Below are 26086 nucleotides of genomic sequence, written 5' to 3'. Positions count from 1 at the left end.
CTTTGAAGATGCTAAAATACTCAATTATTTAGATTTATTTTAGATTTTTTATCACAACATAATTCTCATAGTTCCACTTGTGTTATTCCAGAGATTTGACGACTTTATTATTATTCTAAAATGTGGGGAAAATAAAAATAATGGATGAGTGTGAACTTTTTGTATGTACTATTATTATTTGCATTGATTTGTTCTCATTTTGTTTTGTGTCTCTTTGCTTATGGTTTTTGTGCTAAGTGATTGAGCATATGTTTGTTCTACATTCTTGTCTGTTTGTAAAAATCAGAAAACCCAATAAAGAATAAATCATTGAAAAAAAAGTGTACTTGCTTACTTGTTTAAATAATAATCTAGGTGGGATATTAGTATCCAGTATAGTTAAACGCCCATAATATATGACATTAAGTGAATATGAAAATTTATCTTGCATATCCCAATCAAAAAATAAGCAGCGAGACACTTACCCAGCCTCCCTGTTCCCTAATCCAATTAATCACATGTTCCCGCAGGTAGTCCAGAGTCCAGTTGATGATGGTTCTGATGATGTCTGGAATTTTCGTCAGGAGAGCCTGAAATTGCGTGTGAAGAAGAAACAGGTCGAAAAATGCAATGAGGATTCATGCAAATGTAAAGATAGCTAACAGAGGCAGATACAGGGATAGGGGGAAAAATACAGATTTACAAAAGAAATGAGACTTCCCTCGGTTTCAAGTTAGACTGGTGCTTTAAAGTTTGTATATAGTTTGTACAAGTTGCTATATATCTGCAGAAATATGACATGAAACATCGTCAAAAGTCCTAACAGTACTGGTCACGCCAGATACTGAAAGCAAAGGTTCACATACTTTTGTCTCTCACAGATATGGGACGGATATTGGATCATTTTTCTCAATAAATAAACGACCAAGTATAATATTTTTGTCTCGTTTGTTTAACTGGGTTCTCTTGGTCTACTTTGTGAAAATATGATGAGGTTTTAGGTCGTATTTATGCAGACATGTCGAAAGTTCTACAGGGTTCACAAACTTTCAAGCACTACTGCGCACTGAGAGTAACTGGGCATGAAAAGGATAAAGAATCCTGTCTTGGAGACGGAAGAAAGGCTTTGATTAAGCCCGAGTTAATTAGTGTCCTTGCCTTGATCACAAGTCGACAAGCAAAGTAGAAAAGCGCCACCACTCTGCCCCAGTTAAACTTCCCATCCGAGAAAATCTCACGCGCCACCTTCACAAACACTTCTTTAGTTGGCTGGAGAGCTGAGTCGGCTAACATTCTGTCATGGAGAGAGAGAGAGAGAGAGAGAGAGAGAAACTGTGAAAATATGGTACAAAAGGGGGATTTTCCTCCTTGTTCCATCCGACTCTGGCACGCACGCACTCACACACACACACGTGTAAATAAGAAAAATAAAAAAGGAATAAAAATATATAAACAGTATATTTTAAAATAAATGGCAGGAACATCCTGCATAATCACCTGTAATCCTATGACATCAGCAATCACTATATATATATATATATATATATATATATATATATATATATATATATATATATATATATATATATATATATATATATATACACACATACACACACACACACATACATACACAGTGGAGGGAAATAATTATTAGAAGTATTAGACTTTTTTTTTCAGTAAATATATTTCCAATGAGGCTATTCACATGAAATTTTCACCAGACATCAGTATTAACTCAAGAAATCCACAAGTACAAAGAATTCACAACATTAAAGTCCATTAATAAAGTTATGTGTAATAAAGTGGAATGACACAGGAAAAAAAAAAAAGTATTGAACACACTAAGAAAAAGCAGTTCTCCAAGCCAAGGTAAGGCAAGGAACCAGCTGAAACCCACAAGTAATTACACCCCCTATCTGTGCAAATTAATATCAGCTGGGTCAGTAAATTGATGGTCTATAACAGGGGCTCCCAAACGTTCCCAGGGCAAGGCCCCCCAAATGGCATTAACATTTGACCGAGGCCCCCCTTTTGCAAGATGTCTTTAAAACACATTAAAAATACAGACTTTTGAATATATCCCCCCCTTTTTTTATTATTAATAATTACATCTTACATCTTTACATTACATTAGGAATTGATGGGGTGTGTGTGGTTGTCTGAGAGTGAGAATTTTTTTTCCACACCAAATTGTTGAGGCCCCTTGGGCGCCCCCTGGTGGCCCCCACTTTGAAAACCACAGGTCTATAAAAAAGGCTTTTCGTTACCAAGGTGTCACACAAGAAAGATCTCATGATGGGTAAAAGCAAAGAGCTCTCCCAAGACATTCACAACCTTATTGTTGTGAAACATATTGATGGAATCGGATACAGACGTATTTCAAGACTGCTGAATCTTCCGTAAGCACCAGTGGAGCCATTATCCACAAGTGGAAGCAACATCACTCCATCATCACCCGGCCACGCACAGGAGCTCCTCGCAAGATTTCTGACCAGGGAGTCAAAAGAATAGTCAGAAGAGTAGCCCAAGAACCAAGGACCACTCGGAAAGAGCTCCAGAAACACTTGGAGGCAGCAGGTACCATCGTTACAGAGAAAACAATAAGCAATGCACTCCACTGCTCACGCTCACCACACAGGACTCCATTACTAAAGAAACGGCATGTCAAAGCTCGTTTAAAGTTTTCTACAACTCATTTGCACAAGTATATGAAATACTGGGAGCGTGTAGTCTGGTCAGACGAGAGCAAAATTAAACTTCTTGGCCGTCATACTACACACCATGTTTGGAGAAGAAATGGCACTGCACATCACCCTAAAAACACTACACCAACAGTGAAGTTTGGAGGTGGAAGCATCATGGTGTGGGGCTGTTTTTCATCGCATGGTACTGGCAGACATCATATAATTGAAGGAACGATGAAGGGAGCCCTTTACCGGGAGATTCTTGAGAAGAATCTGCTGCCATCCACCAGTTTGATGAAGATGAGACGTGGGTGGAGCTTCCAGAAGGACAACGATCCACAACATACAGCAAAGGAAACTCTCAATTGGTTTCAGAGAAAAAAATCAAGGTGTTAGAATGGCCCAGCCAATCACCTGACTCGAATCCAACTGAACAAGATTTAAAGACAATATGTTTAGAAGAACGGACCAAAATCACACCTGAATACTGCGGCCCATTAATTTCTTCATACAGGAAGTGTCTTGAAGCGTCATTACAAACAAAGCCTTCTCCACTAAGTATTAAATACATTTCACTTAGCGTGTTCAATAATTTTTTCCCCGTGTCATTCCTCTTTATTACACATAACTTCATTTATGGACTTTAACGTTGTGAATTCTTTATATTTGCGGATTTCTTGAGTTTGTCTGGTGAAAATTGTATGTGAACAGGCTCTTTGGAAAAATATTTGCTGAAAAAAATGTTGCCGTGTTCAATACTTATTTCCCCCACTGTATACACACACACACACACACACACACGTACAGGTTGAACTGAACACATAATAATAAAAGTATATAACATAAGAAGCAGGCAGACATCACACTTTTATTACTGACACGACAGGAAACTTATTATTGAATGATGTATTTATCAATGCAGAAATGCAAAACACTTTCATTATTTGGTTTCTGTTAGCTCAGACCAAGGTTTGTTTACTTAATGTCCAGTGAACAAAATTTTATTTACTGTGACACAAAACTGTGATCTCACCTCTGTAGGTCTACGTTGTTGTCCAACTCGTCTCCAATCTGCTGTAAGCACTGAGCGAGTTTTTTATGGGTGGGGTCGCAGAGCTCGCTCCCGCCCAGTTCGTGCCGCGATACAACGGTGCCGCTGTCCCCATGACGATGAACTCGCTCATAAATGAAACTGTGCGTCATAGAGAAAGAAGGGTCAGGCTCGATAGAGGAATGAGGCAAAATATAATATAATATAATAAAATAAAGGAAGATAGGATGGAGCCTCACTCCTTCAGCAGCACAGCTCCTACTTCTAATATTTGGTCAGGGCCTGAAAGAAAAAAATGTCACAGCTCAGGCCATCGTCTGTAAGAGCTCGGTTTAATCTCATACGAGAAACCAGACCGAGCTGATATTTAGGGTCATGGTTACATTTCAGCCTATTTGTTAATACTCATTTCTCGCCAAACACGACAGGAAGGAAACATGAAAAGGCATACAGCAACGTGAAGTTTCAGTTTCTACAAAAGCCGAAGAGTTCGCACTGTTATGCGCTGCGAGTCATCGCTCAACACCATGAACTATCGATGACAGGATGAGGCACAGGATGAGGCACAAGATCACGGCACTCTCACCGACAATAATCTGTTGACCGCAGTACAATAACATTTCCCACTGTTGACTGTGTTGCCACCTACATATTTTTAGATTCAGCTGTTAATGGGTGTGTGTGCTTGGCCGCTGCCATTGTTCGGTCGTCTTTTATAAGCCTCTATACGATTAACGTATTAGGTAAAGCGTCTTCTAAGTTAGGGCCGGGCGGTGTCACAAAAATATCGTGTCACAACACGAGGAGGTTTCTACGATACGCAACGCGTATCACGATATATAAACTAGCTCACGAACTGACTGCAAAACAGAAATAAAATGAACAAAACAAACTATTAAACTGACTTTCACGCCACCTTTGTTCAACGCCTACAAAGAAGATTTGTTTTAATTACACCAAATCGACAGCATCCATGTATGTATGTATGCATGCATGTGTGTGTATTTATATATATATATATATATATATATATATATATATATATATATATATATATATATGTGTGTGTGTATATAAAATAAAAATTCCAAACAATTATGCACACTATTCATATTTGTAAACATCTCACTGACAGAACAAATCCAAGCTCAAATTATTTCTAGGTGTGATCACGCAGAATAAAACACAGCCTAACATAAAGTAGACAAAATGACACTCCACACTGCGAAAATCACATTATTTCCAACGAACTGCACCTCATAGATTCTGCAAAGTCATTTGGTAAACGTGTACATTGGGGTACTCACTGTTACACTGTTTCTGAAAGCACTCTTAACTCTAACGTCCTGCCGCCATAATCTGATGTCGGGCAACAAGCAGCACCACCTCACCGCTCCAGTGGTATGATCCTGAGCTCGGGTTACTGTCTGCGCAGAGTTACACACATTCTCCTCACGTCCACGTCTGTGTGTGTGTGTGTGTGTGTGTGTGTGTGTGTGTGTGTGTGCATGCGCATGGTGCTGGACTGGCATCCTGTTCAGGGTATGCCCCTGTCCCTATATCATGCCCGGTGTTCCCTGAATAGATGTGGCTCCAGATCCACCACATCCTCGATCAGGATACTTAAACGGTTACTTAAGATGACTGAATGAATGAAGTTCTGTACGCGAGTGTGAAAGAAGGACCACAGATTGAAGACGAGGCTGCTGGCCTGTTCGTTTCTCTCCAACGACAACCAATGACTCAGCAAAGTAAATTAAATCACAATTGCACATGATCACATGGCCTATTATGATCACATAACCTATATATGAACTAGAAGTGTAATATTAAGGATTTTACTTTTTGTTCTAAAGAGGAGACAGGACATATTATTATGATTATGATTATTATTATTTGTACATGACTACACTTCCTACATGAGCAGCACTAATTCAAGTAAACACTGACTAATCAGTGGAGCTAAACAATCAACACAGAGATGATGATGATGATGATGATGATGATGATGATGTCATCCCTCTGTCAAGAAAAACAACATCAACATCATCATCATGATCAGCTCATGATCTATCTGATAAAGCACTTTATTTCCAGGAGGCTGTTAAGATGTTACCTGTTTATTAAACATGAGCGAGTGTGAACGCCGGTCTTTGTTGGCACTCACACTGACACTGACAGCGAGCTGAGAATATGTACGGGCATGTTTCTGTCTCCCGTTAGCTTAGCTATGCTAACTAGCCTGCTAGCCGACATGAGGTTCACAAAGCTTCCGTATCTCTTTTATTTTATTTTATTTATTTGCCAATATAAATATATATCAATATATATATAAACGATTCAAATACACTAGTGTTTTGTTAGACATGTTGAATACTGCGTTGAACCTTACTGGTTAAATTAGTCTTACCCGCATCGCCTTCTCCTGATAGCGCCGCTGCCATGTTCGTGTGAAAAATGATTACACTGGACTTCCGCCTTGAGTGACGCAAACGTTAGGGGCAGGAAGAAGGGCGTACCCGGAAGTGCACGCTCATCTACATCTGTATTTTTTACATTTAATAAATTAATTTTTTATTTATTTTAAATTATTAAATAGAGTGCTATGTTACTATTACAGCATTAGAGATAAGCGGGAAAATAATAAATATATGATTCCATGTTTAAAAAAAATGGTCCTTGTGGGTCTCTACTGGTAATTTGTTCCCTTCTACTGGTGGCATGTTATGTCTAGTGGATACCATTAAGGACCAATAATGGTAATGGTAATGGTTTTAATGCTAAGCTGATGGTTTGTAATGGTATTTTTTTATAGTGTAAACCATTAGAATTTCTGTTTTGTTTTTTTGTATTGTTTTTATGCTTGTTTTTTCAGCATGGATGTTATGTCTAGTGGATACCATTAATGACCTATGTCTTTAATACGAACTAGTACGTAATGGAAACCATTTGGTAATGATTGTAATGGTTAACAGCTGATGGTTTGTAATGGTATTTGTAGTAGAAACCCTTAGAATTTCTGTGATGGTTTGTATTGGGGTTTGTTTCAGCAGGGATGTTATGTCTAGTGGATACCATTAATGACCTATGTCCTTAGTACATCTTAGTATGAAATGGAAGCCATTTGGTAATGGTTGTAATGGTTAACAGCTGATGGTTTGTAATGGTATTTGTAGTAGAAACCCTTAGAATTTATGTGATGTTTCTATTGGGGTTTTTTTCCAGCAGGGAGGGCAAATAAAACGTATATTAAACACAACAACAGCAACAACACCATAGAGATGCACTATATTTCCAAACGTATGTAGACACCTGTCCATCACATCCATATGTGGTTCTTCCCCAAAATGCTGCCATGAAGTTAGAGGCACACAAATACACAGAATGTCTTTGTGTGTGATGTAGCATTAAGATTTCTTTTCACTAGAACTCTTCACCTGACCTCATGAATGCTCTTGTATCTCCACAGCCAAACTCCAAAATTTAGTGGAAAGCCATCCCAGAAGTGGAGTGGAGTTCATTATAACAGCATCAAGGGACTAAATCTCAAATGGGATGTTCAACAAGCACATATGAGTGTTCTGGTCAAGTCTCCACAAACTTTTGGCTATATAGTGTATATTCAAGACACGGTATATCACAATAAATTTGTTGTTTCTCAGTCGGTAACGTGTTTTTAAAAAATTATGATCTATATTTAATTCCATGCATCCCAAAGTTTCTTTTCTCATTTGCACGTAAGGATAATGTATTTGCAAAGTACATTCAATGTAAATGTCTTATTATAAACATCAATATCGCTTCCACGGTAGTGAAATATAATATTCGTTTTGCTAATCTGGATTAAAATCCCAAGGAAATTACCCAAAAATTGCATTCAATATCCAACCAAAAGATTCACAGCACACTCATCTACTGTGATCTGTGTCTCAAATTGAATGCTTATCTAGTAATAAGATATACTTATATAACATTTACAGGGTCAACGATTCACAGGACGAAATACAGTAGAAGCAGACGAGGAAGCTAAAAAGACCCAGATGATACATTTGTTCAACTGAAATGTAGAGGAAGAGAAGTTGTGTCTTAAATGGCAGACTATGAACTACATAATAAGTAGTAATATATTTAGAGCAAGATAATTAATAATAATATAAATATAATCAACACTATACCTATGTACTCAAGTGTGTAGTAGGTGGTTTTTGTTTCCCCAGTAACGATTCAGATCAGGTCTAAACCGCATCCCAGTGAACAGAGGCGATTTAAAACCCCAAATGTTTTTATCAAATTTGATCTTAATTTGCATGCGTAACAAAAACTTTTGATTTTCAACCAAATTTAAGATGCAGCGCCCTCTAGTGGCTTCCCTTTTCCGTTACTCCCAGTGCTAAGTGCAAATAATGTAAATAATGTCCTGTGTCATTGGAGACACAACTAGATGATCGCCGTTCTTTATATATATATATATATATATATATATATATATATATATATATATATATATATATATATATATATATATATATATAAAATGAAATGAAATGAAATGATGGGGGAAAATATATATATATATATATATATATATATATATATATATATTTTTCCCCCCATCATTTCATTTTGCTTTTATAAGATATATATGCTCACCATCCACTTTCTTTACGGCACACCAATACACCTGCTCAGTCAGTCATGTGGTAGCAGTGCAATGCAGACAGAGGTTCAGCTAATGTTCACATCAAACATCAGAATGGGGAAAGATTGTTTTTTTTTGTGACTTCCATTGTGGTTTGAGTATTTCATAAACAGCTGATCTCCTGGGAATTTCCCACACACACAAACACCAATCTCTAGAGATTCCACAGAATATATATATATATATTTACTTTTGCAGAATTTGGCAGATGCCCTTATTCTGACATTTATCTCATTTATACATCTGAGCAGTTGAGGGCCTTGTCCAAGGGCCCAACAGTGGTAGCTTGGCAGTGCTGGGGCTTGAACTCCTGACCTTCTGATAAGTAACCCAGAGCCTTTATCCACTGAGCCACCACATGGTGTGAAAAACAAAAAAACATAGAGTGAGTGGCAGTTCTGTCCGTGGAAATGCGTTTTTGATAAAAGAAGTCAGAGGAAAATGGCCAGATTGGTTCGAGATGCCAGGAAAGATATAATAATAATCAAATAATCATTTTTTACAACCGTGGTGAACAAAAAAAAGCATATCATAACTGTTGCTCACTCAGTGGCTGCGTCCGAAATTGCGTACTGTGACAGTACTACTCAATTCGATGCAGTATGTATTGCACGGCAACTTGTGTTTAACCAAGGTTTAGTACTTAAAAAGAGCCGACGCTGCCTTCCGTGTTTTCTTTTTCTGAGCTCGTCCACACCAGTCCTGCTGCACTGTGGGATTGTTTGACTCGTGTAGTGTCCATTGGTTGCATACTGCAAAATCTCGCCGGAAGCAGTTCGCTATCCGGGTATTGCTCGCCTACTGAGAATTTTAACATACTACCCCTCTGGCGTACTGCTTTTTGCATACCGTGTAGTAGGTAAGTATGCGGTTTCGAATGAAGCCAGTGTTTTTTGTACTATTTTGACTGTCGTGTGTATAAATGTTTTTCACTTAATACAAAATGTATTTATTAATTTGTTTGTTTATATAAATTACATTTAGCCATTTAAGTATCTAATTTGCTTTATTAATATACGTATTATAGACCTTGTAGGTCAGAGGTTCTCAACCTTTTGTAACTAAAGCCATCCCCAAGCCTCCCCTATCATGTGACACACCCCCATTCCCCCCATATTGGAGGAGACCAGGTATAATGATTATCTATTCTATATAAAATCTATCTATCTATATATCTATCTATCATCTATAATCTGTTTTTGATAGATAGATAGATAGAAAGGTTTTTTTGCTTTTATACTTTTTAAATTACTTTTCATCACTTTTATGATTTTTAAAATAACTTTTAGAAAGCTATATAACGGACAGGTATAGAACATGAATGATCAAAAATGTTCCCGAACACTATAACTACTTTGAACAAGAGAACTAGGCTGTAATAACGTGGACTATTTTACATGGAAAACATGTTGCATTCCATTCGTCTATGAATGATGTAAATTGGGACGCAGGGCGCGTCTCGTTATCCATGACGTTCTTAAATCTGCTCTCGGCCCCTCACTGGACAGAGCAGACGCAGAGAGAGGTGAGAGTGCAGAGGGAAAGCAAGACCTCGCGCTTGCAGGACAGTACTGCCATTATTTGGAAAGTTGCTACGGTTTGTCCAAATAGTCGCTAGGCGTTTTTTATTTTAATTTTTTTTATTTATAAAACAGAACATGGAAACAGGCAGTTATAGCTCCAATACTCAAACCTGGAAAAGACCTGTCAGATCCAGCAAGCTATAGACCCATAGCATTAACGTCACAGCTAGGCAAAACTATGGAGAGGATGGTAACAGATAGACTCGATCCCTATATAGAAAGTAAAGGGCTTCTTTCACCGTATCAGTCAGGATTTCACAAAGGGAGGGGGACAATGGATTCTATATAATGCCTAGAGTCAGAAATTAGGAAGGCTCAGACTAACAAAGAAAGTGTAATTGCTGTATTTTTTGATGTTGAAAAAGCGTATGATATGCTTCGGAAGGATGGACTTCTAATTAAACTTGACAAATTAGGAATAAATGGTAAGATGTATAATTGGGTATTAGACTTCCTGAACAGAAGAGCAATAGAAGTTAGAGTAGGTGCAGAGTACTCAAATAGGTATGCAGTGGAAAATGGTACCCCACAAGGCAGTGTATGTAGCCCAGTACTGTTTAATATTATGATTAATGACATATTTGATCATGTTGGAGAAAATATAGGAAAGTCGCTTTATGCGGATGATGGGGCACTCTGGATTAGGGGTCGGAATGTAGAATATTTAAGAAAGAAAATGCAACATGCAATAGGGAAAGTAGAACAGTGGGCAAATGAATGGGGATTTAAACTATCAATTTCAAAATCACAAGGTATAGGTTTCTCTAAACGTCATAAAACAGTACCACTTAAATGATATGGGCTAGATCTTGAACAGGTCAAGGCTGTGAGATTTTTAGGAATGTTTTTTTGATGAGAAGCTGACCTGGGGTCTGCATACTGATCAAATTAAAAACAAATGTAAAAAGATTAGTAATGTTCTGAGATGTCTGTCAGGGCGAGACTGGGGAGCAAGTAGGGCATTGCTCAAAGATATATATCAGGCTCTTATGAGGGCCGCCTTTGATTATGGCTGCCTAGTTCGATGCCGTATATGTCGGCATCGAACTGTTCTACATCCGGAAAAAACTCGTCAATCCTCACATTCCTAGCATGCTTAGTTTTTTTCAGAAAAGCTTTGATGTCATCTATGCTATATTCACGGCTCGAAAAGCCACTTCGATTTAAACTACATGTAATACTGCAGTCAGATGATTCGCTCTCACTTTCTACCTCCACGGAATTTAACTCATCTTTCCTCTTTGCTTGTGTATGAGGATGGTTTCGCCGTCTCTTTCTCTGGGGCACCTTGAACACATTCTCTTCCGTTTCCAAGTGAGAGCTTTCATCCCCAACTTCATCAGCTAGAGACTGATCAACACTATCCAGTGACACATTACTGTCTTGTGTATCTTTAGCGCATAAATCTGGCTCAACCTCAGCTTTCTCTTCTTCACCTGGTTTAGCACAGACACCTGGTGAGAGGGGCCAGCTTCAGGTGTCTCCACCTGAGAAGGTACTGCTGCTTCCGCTCTCGGTGTCTGGGCCCCATGCACCCCATCACCCTCTCCAGCAGTAACCTCGTTACCAGCGGCCTCGTTAGCATCATTACTATTTGCGGGATTGACACGTTTTTCCGGACAGGCCCACACCAGATGACCAGTTAAACCACACCCAAAACACTTCATCGTTGTAGTTGTAGCATAAATGACATAATTAAAATCGTCCACCTTTACATTTAGTGTCAGATCATTATTATCCTTCATGACCATGTACACAGAACGTCTGAAAGACACGATATGTTTTACAAGAGGGGATTTACTTGTTATCGCTATCTTCTTGATCTGCGAGACCAGTTTTCCATAGCGAGTTAAAGTTTAGGACAGAATCTCATCCTTAATAAAAGGCGGAACATTATCACAATGATGACTTTTTTTGATGGGGTTGATAAAGGAAGCACTGAGGTAAACACACCAACAAGCACAACTCCATTGTCTACCATTTCGTTGGCCAAGTCCACCGCTTTCAAAAACAACACGACGGCACTATTCATACGGGCCGCAGACAGAATGTTGTCGTGTCCAACGCTGGTGGTAGTGGCTACATTTACAGCATGCCACCGCGTGAGGGAATCATACTTACCCGTACCTGAGGCAGCCATGCTCCCAACCACGGAAGCAGACGCCCAGGTCAGCGAGAAAAATCACACACACACACACACACACACACACACACACACACACACACACACGCACGCACAAACAAGAGTAAATTTAGAGTATCTCAGAAAACAAAGAATAAAAAGGAAATCGTATTTCTGAAGAAGAAAAGATAGAAAAGGGAACAAGCGAGAGAGACAGAGAGAAACAAGAGAGAGACAGACAGAGAAAGACAGAGAAACAGAGAGAGAGAAACAGAGAGCGAGACAGATAGAGAAACAGAGAGAGAGAGAGAGAGAGAGAGAGAGAGAGAAACACAGAGAGAGAGAAACAGAGAGACAGACCGAGAAAGACAGAGAGAGAAATAGAGAAACATATATACATGATATATATATATATATATACATACATACATACATACATACATACATACACACACACACACACACACATACACGCCACATATTCTTTTATACATATACCGTATATTCATATGCTATGATTTTTTACTGGAAACAAAATCAAGCGTCGATCTCCCACCCCAAAACCCGTGACTGATCTTAATACATTGATTTATTAGGAAATTCTATAACGGTTGTTCGGTATGTAGTTAATCAAACATGGGGTAAGGTGTTGAGCATGCAGTGCTTTGCAGAAGTATTCACCTCTCCTGAACTTCTACACATTGGTAGTGTTCGAGTCTGGACTGAAATGGACCTAACGGGAACGTATGTCATGAATCTAAACCAAGCTGTGGATAAATGAAAGTGCAGAGAAGATTAGTATGATCAGTATAATATCATCTACGGATAAAAAACATAAAAGGTTACAGTGATTGCGTAAGTATTCACCCCCACTGCTGAAACAATCATGTATTGGAAGGAGTACATTAATATAAATCTGTGATCTGAATTGAAACTACCGTCGTAGACCATTAATCCACGTCTTCAGATCAGAGAATTCAGCGTAACAAAAATCAGCGCAATATCCGAAGCCGGAATCAGTTTAGTGAAGGCGATTTGAACATTGTGATGCTTTAAAAAATAAATAAATAAAATAAAATAAACTAATCCTGATCAGTCACGTTTAGGCCCCGTAACAAACTCGTTCTCCATCCGTTTAGAATTGAAAGTCGTAAAAACATTTTATTATTACTCGTTACAACTTACAAAAAAAAAAATAAAAAGGTAAAGGGATCACAGAGAAAACAGCTCCGGCGAAATTCATACAATCATACAAACATTAAGAAAAGACAGAGGAAATGGTGATCGTATCAAAGTGGATTTACAATAAGAAAGGCCAAGGCACTGTCAACGTAAGAAGAAAAACATTTTTTAAAAAAAACACAAAAAAAACCATATTGTATCCAAATACCACAAAATGAGAAGGTGTATAAAAGTGTGATTGCATGTGATTTGTGTTTTGAATAAATCAAGGAAAAAAAGTACAGTACTGGGACTAAGAATATCTTTAACCCTTTAAATCTATTTAATAACTTATTCTGTGAATGAATCAATTTAAATAATAACACTATTTTCCACCTTGCTACATATGTATGTATGTATAAATATATATTTATACATATAAAGTCCTGGATGACTGTTAGTTCGAGCATTTTTTTGGTCCTATTCCGGGTCCGAGCACACTACACAGTAACTGGCTCATATCTGTGAGAAACTGGTAAAGAACCCGATCAGGACTCAAATAAACTCCCTGCATTATCAGATTGTCAGAAACATGAACTCTTATTCTCAGTCAAAGCTGCGAACCCCCCCACTGTGCCTCTGCATATGACTTCAGCACCAAAATCACAACCGTGTCCCCACACACACATACACACACATACACGCACACATACACACACACGCTCACTCACTAGTAGGACAATCTGGGTGTTGAGATGAAAGGAAGGAAAGAGAGAAAGAACAGAGGGAGACAGAGCAGAGTACCTCCTGAACCTACTGCTAACGGCTACAACTTTAGATAACATTTAAAAAAAGCAGACATTAATGAGGTAAAATATCGATGGCATGCTTATAAAGCCTTTATAAACCCTTTGAAAGTAGTAAGTATGTGCAATTCTCTCTATGTGTTCACTGCAAGAGGAGAACGATTCAAGTAGACATGCAGATCATTTCCTAGTACAGGAAGAGTCTGTCAAATCCTTCAAAAGTCTAATCTAAACATCTAATCTTGTCCATGTATAAAGACAAAGGCAATTACTGTTGAATTTGCCTGATGATAAAAAATAAATAACTTAAAAGTAAGGCCCAACACCACCTCCTCTCACACATCCTTTCACACGTCTTTCTCTGTTTATTTCCTTTTTTCAGTGCGTGTGTGTGTATATATATATAGACGAGAAAGGAAATAGGCTCAAAAGTCACGAAGTGGAGCGATTAAACATCATGCTTGGCTCTCTCTTTATCATCCGATCTCAGTCGAATCTCTCTCTCTGTTCACATAGCAATGGATCTGCCTCTTATTGCCTTTCTCTGTCTCGCAATCTCTCTGTTCCCTTTCAGTCAGCTCTCTCGCTCCCTCTTTCAGTCCTCTCTCTTTTCTTGCCTTGCTCTCGGGTTTTTTTCCTCTCTTTTTTCCCCTTCACATCTTGCGCATGACCAGGACAGTGGTGAGAACTCCAGCCAGAAAGACGCCGACGGTCTTCCAGGTCGGTGTGCCAAAGTAGGTCTGGATCCCCTCCTGAGGGAGAGAGAGGGAGGGAGGGAGAGACAGAGAGAGAGAGAGCGAGAGACAGAGAGATAAAAACAATATTATACTTGATCTTTGTTGGTCTCCACTCCTGGTTTATGGCGTGTGGCAGCCTACAAGAGACCTTCCTTTAGTTTACACGCGAGGAGAGATATCTACTGCTCTAAGTGGAGGAAATTTCTTGATTTTTTGCAGTTTGCAGTACTTTTGTGGCGAGGTAGGAACAATATTGCACAAATGGTCACAGTAACAATGTCATAGTTTCGTATGGAACCTGATAGATATAGAACCCCATTTGAATTTTTTTTTTCCCCAAATGTGTCAAGTTTTTAACTACCAGTCAAAAGTTTGTGGACACTCGACTGAAATGTTTCTCATGATCTTAAAGACCTTTTGGTCTGAAGGTGTGTGATTAAATGTTTGAAATCGGTGTCGTAGACAAAATTATAATCGTGCTGACATATTCGTTTCTTTCCTTAGAAAAATAACATTTTAATTAACAAAAAATATTTTTTAAAAGGACGACTTGGAGAGAAATATCCCGAAAAGCAGCCGATAAGAGTCCAGCGTCGGTGTGAACTCCTTTAATACTGTTTAAAAAGCATCTCATGGAATTTCCTCAAGAAATCGGTCGAGAAAACACCAAGAATACATTTCTGGAAATTCTGCTCAAAAAGGACATCTACTTTGAAGATGCTAAAATACTCAATTATTTAGATTTATTTTAGATTTTTTATCACAACATAATTCCCATAGTTCCACTTGTGTTATTCCAGAGATTTGACGACTTTATTATTATTCTAAAATGTGGGAAAAATAAAAATAATGGATGAGTGTGAACATTTTGTATGTACTATTATTATTTGCATTGATTTGTTCTCATTTTGTTTTGTGTCTCTTTCCTTATGGTTTTTGTGCTAAGTGATTGAGCATATGTTTGTTCTACATTCTTGTCTGTTTGTAAAAATCAGAAAACCCAATAAAGAATAAATCATTGAAAAAAAAGTGTACTTGCTTACTTGTTTAAATAATAATCTAGGTGGGATATTAGTATCCAGTATAGTTAAACGCCCATAATATATGACATTAAGTGAATATGAAAATTTATCTTGCATGTCCCAATCAAAAAATAAGCAGCGAGACACTTACCCAGCCTCCCTGTTCCCTAATCCAATTAATCACATGTTCCCGCAGGTAGTCCAGAGTCCAGTTGATGATGGTTCTGATGATGTCTGGAATTTTCGTCAGGAGAGCCTGAAATTGTGTGTGAACGAGAGACAGGTCGAAAAATGCAATGAGGATTCATGCAAATGTAAAGATAGCGAACAAACGCAGATACAGGGATAGGGGGAAAAATACAGATTTACGAAAGAAACGAGACTTCCCTCGGTTTCAAGTTAGACTGGTGCTTTAAAGTTTGTATATAGTTTGTACAAGTTTCTATATATCTGCAGAAATATGACATGAAACATCGTCAAAAGTCCTAACAGTACTGGTCACGCCAGATACTGAAAGCAAAAGGTTCACATACTTTTGTCTCCCACAAATACGGAATGGATATTGGATCATTTTTCTCAATAAATAAACGACCAAGTATAATATTTTTGTCTCGTTTGTTAAACTGGGTTCTCTTGGTCTACTTTGTGAAAATATGATGAGGTTTTAGGTCGTATTTATGCAGACATGTGGAAAGTTCTACAGGGTTCACAAACTTTCAAGCACTACTGCGCACTGAGAGTAACTGGGCATGAAAAGGATAAAGAATCCTGTCTTGGAGACGGAAGGAAGGCTTTGATTAAGGCCGAGTTAATTAGTGTCCTTGCCTTGATCACAAGTCGACAAGCAAAGTAGAAAAGTGCCACCACTCTGCCCCAATTAAACTTCCCATCCGAGAAAATCTCACGCGCCACCTTCACAAACACTTCTTTAGTTGGCTGGAGAGCTGAGTCGGCTAACATTCTGTCATGGAGAGAGAGAGAGAGAGAGAGAGAGAGAAACTGTGAAAATATGGTACAAAAGGGGGATTTTCCTCCTTGTTCCATCCGACTCTGGCACGCACGCACTCTCACACACACACACACACACACACACACACACACACATGTAAATAAGAAAAATAGAAAAAGGAATAAAAATATATAAACAGTATATTTTAAAATAAATGGCAGGAACATCCTGCATAATCACCTGTAATCCTATGACATCAGCAATCACTAATATATATATATATATATATATACACACACACACACACACATGCATACATACACAGTGGAGGGAAATAATTATTAGAAGTATTAGACTTTTTTTTTCAGTAAATATATTTGCAATGAGGCTATTCACATGAAATTTTCACCAGACATCAGTATTAACTCAAGAAATCCACAAGTATAAAGAATTCACAACATTAAAGTCCATTAATAAAGTTATGTGTAATAAAGTGGAATGACACAGGAAAAAAAAGTATTGAACACACTAAGAAAAAAGCAGTTCTCCAAGCCAAGGTGAGGCAAGGAACCAGCTGAAATCCGTAAGTAATTACACCCCCTATCTGTGCAAATTAATATCAGCTGGGTCAGTAAATTGATGGTCTATAACAGGGGCTCCCAAACGTTCCCAGGGCAAGACCCTTTCCCAGGGCCCGTTCCCAGGGCGAGGCCCCCCTTTCGCAAGATGTCTTTAAAACACATTAAAAATACAGACTTTTGAATATATCCCCCCCCCTTTTTTATTATTAATAATTACATCTTACATCTTTACATTACATTAGGAATTGATGATGTGTGTGTGTGGTTGTCTGAGAGTGAGAATTTTTTTTTCACACCAAATTGTTGAGGCCCCTCGGGCGCCCCCTGGTGGCCCCCACTTTGAAAACCACAGGTCTATAAAAAAGGCTTTTCGTAACCAAGGTGTCACACAAGAAAGATCTCATGATGGGTAAAAGCAAAGAGCTCTCCCAAGACATTCACAACCTTATTGTTGTGAAACATATTGATGGAATCGGATACAGACGTATTTCAAGACTGCTGAATCTTCCGTAAGCACCAGTGGAGCCATTATCCACAAGTGGAAGCAACATCACTCCATCATCACCCGGCCACGCACAGGAGCTCCTCGCAAGAGTTCTGACCAGGGAGTCAAAAGAATACTCAGAAGAGTAGCCCAAGAACCAAGGACCACTCGGAAAGAGCTCCAGAAACACTTGGAGGCAGCAGGTACCATCGTTACAGAGAAAACAATAAGCAATGCACTCCACTGCTCACGCTCACCACACAGGACTCCATTACTAAAGAAACGGCATGTCAAAGCTCGTTTAAAGTTTTCTACAACTCATTTGCACAAGCCTATGAAATACTGGGAGCGTGTAGTCTGGTCAGACGAGAGCAAAATTAAACTTCTTGGCCGTCATACTACACACCATGTTTGGAGAAGAAATGGCACTGCACATCACCCTTAAAGTTTGGAGGTGGAAGCATCATGGTGTGGGGCTGTTTTTCATCGCATGGTACTGGCAGACATCATATAATTGAAGGAACGATGAAGGGAGCCCTTTACCGGGAGATTCTTGAGAAGAATCTGCTGCCATCCACCAGTATGATGAAGATGAGACGTGGGTGGAGCTTCCAGCAGGACAACGATCCAAAGCATACAGCAAAGGAAACTCTCAATTGGTTTCAGAGAAAAAAATCAAGGTGTTAGAATGGCCCAGCCAATCACCTGACTCGAATCCAACTGAACAAGATTTAAAGACAATATGTTTAGAAGAACGGACCAAAATCACACCTGAGTACTGCGGCCCATTAATTTCTTCATACGGGAAGTGTCTTGAAGCGTCATTACAAACAAAGCCTTCTCCACTAAGTATTAAATACATTTCACTTAGCGTGTTCAATAATTTTTTTTTCCCGTGTCATTCCTCTTTATTACACATAACTTCATTTATGGACTTTAACGTTGTGAATTCTTTATATTTGCGGATTTCTTGAGTTTGTCTGGTGAAAATTGTATGTGAACAGGCTCTTTGGAAAAATATTTACTGAAAAAAATGTTGCTGTGTTCAATACTTATTTCCCCCACTGTATACACACACACACACACATGTACAGGTTGAAGTGAACACATAATAATAAAAGTATATAACATAAGAAGCAGGCAGACATCACACTTTTATTACTGAAATGACAGGAAACTTATTATTGAATGATGTATTTATCAATGCAGAAATGCAAAACACTTTCATTATTTGGTTTCTGTTAGCTCAGACCAAGGTTTGTTTACTTAATGTCCAGTGAACAAAATTTTATTTACTGCGACACAAAATTGTAATCTCACCTCTGTAGGTCTACGTTGTTGTCCAGCTCATCTCCAATCTGCTGTAAGTACTGAGCGAGTTTTTTATGGGTGGGGTCGCAGAGCTCGCTCCCGCCCAGTTCGTGCCGCGATACAACGGTGCCGCTGTCCCCATGACGACGAACTCGCTCATAAATGAAACTGTGCGTCATAGAGAAAGAAGGGTCAGACTCGATAGAGGGATGAGGCAAAATATAATATAATACAATAAAATAAAGGAAGACAGGATGGAGCCTCACTCCTTCAGCAGCACAGCTCCTACTTCTAATATTTGGTCATTGCTGGTGCCTGAAAGAAAAAATGTCACAGCTCAGGCCATCGTCTGTAAGAACTTGGTTTAATCTCATACGAGAAAACAGACCGAGTTCTGTACGTGAGTGTGAAAGAAGGACCACAGATTGAAGACGAGGCTGCTGGCCTGTTTGTTTCTCTCCAACGACAACCAATGACTCAGCAAAGTAAATTAAATCACAATTGCACAACATGATCACATGGCCTATTATGATCACATGACCTATATATGAACTAGAAGTGTAATATTAAGGATTTTACTTTTTGTTCTAAAGAGGAGACAGGACATTATTATTATTATTATTTGTACATGACCACACTTCCTACATGAGCAGCACTAATTCAAGTAAACACTGACTAACCAGTGGAGCTAAACAATCAACACAGAGATGATGATTATGATGATGTCATCCCTCTGTCAAGAAAAACAACATCATCATGATCAGCTCATGATCTAACTGATAAAGCACTTTATTTCCAGGAGGCTGTTAAGATGTTACCTGTTTATTAAACATTAGCGAGTGTGAACGCCGGTCTTTGTTGGCACTCACACTGACACTGACAGCGAGCTGAGAATATGTACGGGCATGTTTCTGTCTCCCGTTAGCTTAGCTATGCTAACTAGCCTGCTAGCCGACATGAGGTTCACAAAGCTTCCGTATCTCTTTTATTTTATTTTATTTATTTGCCAATATAAATATATATAAATATATATATAAACGATTCAAATACACTAGTGTTTTGTTAGACATGTTGAATACTGCGTTGAACCTTACTGGTTAAATTAGTCTTACCATCGCCTTCTCCTGATGCCATGTTCGTGTGAAAAATGATTACACTGGACTTCCGCCTTGAGTGACGCAAACGTTAGGGGCAGGAAGAAGGGCGTACCCGGAAGTGCACGCTCATCTACATCTGTATTTTTTTATTTATTAAATTGTTATAATTTAATTTAATTATTAAATAGAGTGCTATGTTACTATTACAGCATTAGAGATAAGCGGGAAAATAATAAATATATGATTCCATGTTAAAAAAATGGTCCTTGTGGGTCTCTACTGGTAATTTGTTCCCTTCTACTGGTGGCATGTTATGTCTAGTGGATACCATTAAGGACCAATAATGGTAATGGTAATGGTTTTAATGCTAAGCTGATGGTTTGTAATGGTATTTTTTTATATAGTGTAAACCATTAGAATTTCTGTGATTTTTTGTATTGTTTTTATGTTTTTTTTTTCAGCATGGATGTTATGTCTAGTAGATACCATTAATGACCTATGTCCTTAATACGAACTAGTACGTAATGGAAACCATTTGGTAATGGTTGTAATGGTTAATGGCTGATGGTTTGTAATGGAATTTGTAGTGTAAACCATTAGAATTTATGTGATGTTTCTATTGGGTTTTTTTTTCCATCAGGTAGGGCAAATAAAACGTATATTAAACACATCAACAGCAACAACATAGAGATGCACTATATGTCCAAACGTATGTAGACACCTGTCCATCACATCCATATGTGGTTCTTCCCCAAAATGTTGCCATGAAGTTAGAGGCACACAAATACACAGAATGTCTTTGTGTGTGCATTAAGATTTCTTTGTAGCATTTTAGATGTAGTATTAATATTTCTTTTCACTAGAACTCTTCACCTGACCTCATGAATGCTCTTGTGTCCCAAAATTTAGTGGAAAGCCTTCCCAGAAGTGGAGTGGAGGTTATTATAACAGCATCAAGGGACTAAATCTGAAATGGGATGTTCATCAAGCACATATGAGTGTTATGGTCAAGTCTCCACATTTGGCCATATAGTGTATATTCAAGACGCTGTATATCGCAATAACTTTGTTGTTTCTCAGTCAGTAACGTGTTTTAAAAAAATTAAGATCTATATTTAATTCCATGCATCCAGAAGTTTCTTTGCTCATTTACATGTACGGATAATGTATTTGCAAAGTACATTCAATGTAAATGTCTTGTTATTACCATCAATATCGCTTCCACGGTAAAAGATCATTAATAATCAAGATCAATTAATAACAAGATAATTAATAATAATATAACTATAATCAATACGATAGCTATGTACTCAAGTGTGTAGTAGGTGGTTTTTGTTTCCCCAGTAACGATTCAGATCAGGTCTAAATCGCATCCCAGTGAACAGAGGCGATTTAAAACCCCAAATGTTTTTATCAAATTTGATCTTAATTTGCATGCGTAACAAAAACTTTAGATTTTCAACCAAATTTAAGATGCAGCGCCCTCTAGTGGCTTCCCTTTTCCGTTACTCCCAGTGCTAAGTGCAAACAATGTCCTGTTTTTTTGGCACCATTTTGCGTAAGAGACTGTCGTGTGTATAAATGTTTTCCAATTAATACAAAATGTATTTATTAATTTGTTTGTTTATATAAATTACATCTAGTCATTTAAGTACCTAATTTGCTTTATTAATATACGTATTATAGACCTTATAGGTCAGAGGTTCTCAACCTTTTGTAACTTAAGCCCCACAAGTCTCCCCTATTATGTGACACGCCCCCATTCCCCCCATATTGGAGGAGACCAGGTATAATGACTATCTATTCTATATAAAATCTATCTAATTATATATATACACCTCATCTATAATCTGTTTTTGATAGATAGATAGATAGATAGATAGATAGATAGATAGATAGATAGATTTTTTTGCTTTTATACCTTTTACTGACTTTTCATAACTTATGATTTTTAAAATAACTTTTAGAAAGCTATATAACGGACAGGTATAAAACATGAATGATCAAAAATGTTTCTGAACACTATAACTACTTTGAACAAGAGAACTAGGCTGTAATAACGTGGACTATTTAACAATGTATAACATGTTGCATTCCATTCATCTTCTTTTTCTAAAACCTTTCGCATCTGTATTATGTAAATTGGGACAAACAGTATAATATTTATAAGGTTAATGCAGTTTAAAGCATTTTCTTTCTTTCTTCATTTTTTTTTATTTTATTTTAATTTACAGTGAAGGTTAAGGATTATTACAATGTAGATATATGCGCTGAAAGGGCTGGCTTTATATGCGTCATATCCGGTTGTGCGGCTCTTCCGCCCGTCTCGCGCATGTGTAGTTCTCTTTACGACTCGGCTGGCAAAGATGGCGGACACTCAGGTATGTTCAGCCAAGCGGCGTGGTAGTCATAAAGCGGTTATTTTGCAATACGTTTTAGTTGGTTATCGCAATTTGTGATATATGTGAGTGCAGAAAATCGATATTTATGTAAATTCGGTCGTTTATCGAGTGTTTGTTGATTATTTTGTCATATTTTTGGACTTGGTGGTGAGCGGAAACAGTCGCGAGGGCCGCGCGGGGCAATAAAGCGTGTGCTCTTCTTGTACAGCAAGAGAGATAGTCTCTTTGTTTAAAGAAAAAAAAGAACAACTTCACTTTGAATGGTTTATTAAGCGTTTTCTGGATGTATATTTTTTTTTTGAGAGTGCTAGGTATCTGTAAGGCCTGCACACAATCCGTGCTGCCTAAAGCGCAGCTCCAGCACATGGCTATGAATAATATCTTAAATTGATTGGTTTCCAAACATTGAGATGAACATGTGTTTTCCCTTAAAACTCCTGAAAATACTAAAATATACAGGATAGGGGGTCTCCTGGAACAGGGTTGGGAGCCTGATTTGCTTGTCAACCAACCAGTTTAAGTTTAACTGCAGAAAGGTAAAACCTTAATCCTGTATTGTTTATTTTATTTATATATATATATAAAGTGAGACATTGCTTTTTCCTATACATGTACACCAAAAAAAACCTCACCCTGTTATGTACTCTGAGGCATTTTTAAAGTTAATGTGTATTTGAAACTAATTTGCATCAAATGACTTGATTAGATTTGCACAATTCAGTAATCATATGAAAAATTATATGGTCTTGTGTAGGTTAATCTAATCTCTTCCTACTGCAGATGATGTCTTTTCTCACGATGGTCTTCCAAGCCGTTGAGGCTTTGACGACATTGCCTATAGGGCTTCACTGATGCAGTCCTTACTATTAACCTTCCCAAGACATGTACTTGATGTGCATCGAGTAAAACATTGTTGTTTTTTCTTCCTTCTTTTCTGTTGGCAGAATGAGAGGTCTTATCAGAAGCAGCCCACCATCTTCCAGAACAAAAAGCGAGTGTTGGTCGGTGAAGTGGGTGCGAAAGAGAAGCTCCCACGTTACCACCGAAATGTTGGCTTAGGCTTCAAAACCCCCAGAGAGGTGAGCTCAAATTTGCCATCGCATTTGGCTAGCTGCAAGTGATGTCTTTTCTCACGATGGTCTTCTGAGCCTTTGTGGTTTTGAGGATAACGCCTTATGGCTATGCTGATGCAGTTTTTCTAAATAGTTGTGGGATTTTTTTTCTTTTCTTGCAAGTCTACACAACCTGCATTGTTTGTTTTACATGAAGACTTGGTGTTTTTTTTCTGTCTCCCCCCCAAACAGGCTATTGAAGGCACTTACATTGATAAGAAATGCCCCTTTACTGGCAATGTGTCCATCAGAGGTCGTATTCTGTCTGGTAGGTTTCCTTGGCTTAATTCTTCCCATTCGATCGTTTGAGTGTGTGTTTTGTGGCATTTACTGGGTTGCAAATGATGTCTTTTCTCACGATGGTCTTCCAAGTCCTTTGGGCTCTGACGACATCGCCTTATGGCAATACTGAAGCTTCCAGCATCCACAAATTTCTTTCTTTTTTTTCCACTATTGAAATTAACATTTTTAAGCATTGACCTCATACCTGCTAAGTTTACTAGTGGCAAGTTTATTTGTAAGTGCAGTTGATCTTAAACTTTGGAGTGAATGCTGCAGGTGTGGTGACCAAGATGAAGATGCAGAGGACCATCGTGATCAGACGCGATTACCTGCACTACATCCGCAAGTACAACCGTTTTGAGAAGAGGCACAAGAACATGTCTGTCCACCTCTCTCCCTGTTTCAGGTGAATTAAAGATGCTTGATCTAATCAGCTGTAAAATTTCAAAGTACACTCTGTAAGCTGTTGATGCTGATAGATTGTTTAAGCTGCATATGATGTTTTTTCTCACGATGGTCTTCCAAGTCTTTGACTCTGACGACATTGCCTAATGGCATTACTGATGCAGCTCTTTATGAATATGGACTGTCTTAGTCATGTTTTGTAACAATTTAAGCTGCTATGTATACACGTATGCATCTATGATTAAGAATATACAGTGCTGAACTAGTTTTTCAGTTGTACTCTTTATTGATGCTGGTTTTCTTCGTCGCCATGCTTCAGCCCAAGTGAAAAGTGTTCTTTTGTGGAGTGGATTTGTCATGAGTGGGTCCAAGCATCATTTCCCTCGTTGGGGAATTAAGATCCTTCTGTGTTGTGTGTTTTGTCCATTTTCTGCAGGGATGTGACTGTGGGTGACATTGTCACTGTCGGAGAGTGCAGACCCCTCAGCAAGACTGTGAGGTTCAACGTGCTGAAGGTTACCAAAGCAGCAGGAGCCAAGAAACAATTCCAGAAGTTTTAAAACTGTTCACTGAACATTTTCTGGGTTCCACTGTATTGCCATGACATTTGGAAGTGAAATTAAATCTGTTCTTTAGATCTGTGTGAGGGTGGTTTTTTAATTTCAGTTTGCTGGAATTGCTTGCATGGCCTTTCTGACCATGCACCGCAAATCAGGACTTCCCTGGTGAATACAAACATGGACATCGCTCAAAACTCTTTTATGAAACTTCTTTCATCAAATATAAAAAAAAAAAAGATCTTGTGACCATATGTTAGTGATATGAAGTTTTCTACTTACTTGCCATACATAGCAACAGTGTGTAAAGCAATAACGCTGTAATATACAGTTAATTCCCAAAAGTTACCTGATCAATAAGTACTCAAATTTATGCTTTAATATCTATGGAATAAACCATGGGTATTGCTGTACATTAAGAGATTTTAAATGCTTTAGAGAACACTAATAAACTGTGCACTTAAGCATTAATGTATCACAGGTAACTTTTAACAAACCAGTACCATTTATAGTGTTGTAAATATAATAAACCAAACAAGCTAAATAACACAAGCCTATATTTATTCTGTAACTTGGTAAAAACCAATATGAACATCTAAAAATGTTTCCAGTAGTTTGGTGGCAAAATTAAGAGCTGAGACTGAAAAGGAAGTTTATATTTTTCAAATTTAAGAATATGAACTTTTAACATCACTTTTAATTATTCTTAATCATAGCCTGAGTAAAGCAGAAAATACAGGTGGCTTTCTTCAACATTTAAATAGTATATGATAACCTTTGTGAGTTTATCAATGCTGAATGACTTACTTGTTAATATTAACTAATAAAATCATAATATGTATTAGTGGTGCAGTTAACCATGCGCTAATCCATATGTTAATGACCAGAATCCATTAAGTCTCTGAAAACATTGATTTCTGTGCATTAAGTATTTCTCATAATATCAAAGTAAACACTTGGGCTCTATTGTTTTAAAGTTGGACTCATATAAGTAGACATTGTGTGAAACCAATAACTTACCTTCCTTTGGACTGCACAAATGAATTATATTGCACTACT

General features: G+C 37.9%; 3 protein-coding genes and 4 non-coding genes across 8 annotated transcripts in view; 5 read left to right on the top strand and 2 right to left on the bottom strand.

Annotated features, from left to right (window-relative positions):
• The window catches only part of LOC128629197 (apoptosis regulator BAX-like), an 8503-nt gene extending 2289 nt beyond the window's left edge, over positions 1 to 6214 (bottom strand). The window contains exons 1-5 of one of the 2 annotated variants that reach the window (XM_053676118.1): positions 6128 to 6214; positions 3957 to 3999; positions 3700 to 3858; positions 1138 to 1273; positions 465 to 569 (exon numbers count right to left, since the gene is read on the bottom strand). In XM_053676118.1, the coding sequence (XP_053532093.1) occupies positions 465 to 569; positions 1138 to 1273; positions 3700 to 3858; positions 3957 to 3999; positions 6128 to 6161 (477 nt within the window). In that variant the 5' untranslated portion in view covers positions 6162 to 6214. Of the gene's footprint in view, positions 1 to 464; positions 570 to 1137; positions 1274 to 3699; positions 3859 to 3956; positions 4001 to 6127 lie in introns of both variants that reach the window. The other variant, XM_053676119.1, reaches the window with a different exon arrangement.
• Positions 6215 to 14737: 8523 nt separating this feature from the next.
• On the bottom strand, positions 14738 to 20325 carry baxa (BCL2 associated X, apoptosis regulator a). Its single transcript, NM_001200937.1, is given in 6 exon segments — positions 14738 to 14840; positions 15999 to 16103; positions 16673 to 16808; positions 19182 to 19340; positions 19439 to 19487; positions 20285 to 20325. Coding segments are annotated over 6 exon segments (570 nt in total). The 5' UTR covers positions 20307 to 20325; the 3' UTR covers positions 14738 to 14741.
• A 2303-nt stretch (positions 20326 to 22628) lies between these two features.
• rps11 (ribosomal protein S11) lies at positions 22629 to 25104 on the top strand. Its single transcript, NM_001200289.1, has 5 exons — positions 22629 to 22650; positions 23616 to 23750; positions 23976 to 24051; positions 24342 to 24471; positions 24907 to 25104. Exons 1-5 carry the CDS (start codon positions 22636 to 22638, stop codon positions 25028 to 25030), a joined length of 480 nt encoding a protein of 159 aa, NP_001187218.1. The 5' UTR covers positions 22629 to 22635; the 3' UTR covers positions 25031 to 25104.
• LOC124626545 (small nucleolar RNA SNORD35) lies at positions 23447 to 23532 on the top strand. Its single transcript, XR_006981411.1, has one exon. It is a non-coding gene; the product is annotated as a small nucleolar RNA SNORD35 (small nucleolar RNA).
• On the top strand, positions 23784 to 23868 carry LOC124626539 (small nucleolar RNA SNORD35). Its single transcript, XR_006981404.1, has one exon. It is a non-coding gene; the product is annotated as a small nucleolar RNA SNORD35 (small nucleolar RNA).
• LOC124626543 (small nucleolar RNA SNORD35) lies at positions 24120 to 24204 on the top strand. Its single transcript, XR_006981410.2, has one exon. It is a non-coding gene; the product is annotated as a small nucleolar RNA SNORD35 (small nucleolar RNA).
• LOC124626542 (small nucleolar RNA SNORD35) lies at positions 24556 to 24638 on the top strand. The gene has a single exon (XR_006981409.1). It is a non-coding gene; the product is annotated as a small nucleolar RNA SNORD35 (small nucleolar RNA).
• Positions 25105 to 26086: the final 982 nt, after the last annotated feature.

Source organism: Ictalurus punctatus, chromosome 2 (genome assembly GCF_001660625.3).
Source record: "Ictalurus punctatus breed USDA103 chromosome 2, Coco_2.0, whole genome shotgun sequence".
Taxonomy (NCBI): domain Eukaryota; kingdom Metazoa; phylum Chordata; class Actinopteri; order Siluriformes; family Ictaluridae; genus Ictalurus; species Ictalurus punctatus.
The sequence above is the reverse complement of the archived record's forward strand: the minus strand, read 5'-3'. Positions and strand labels throughout refer to the sequence as shown.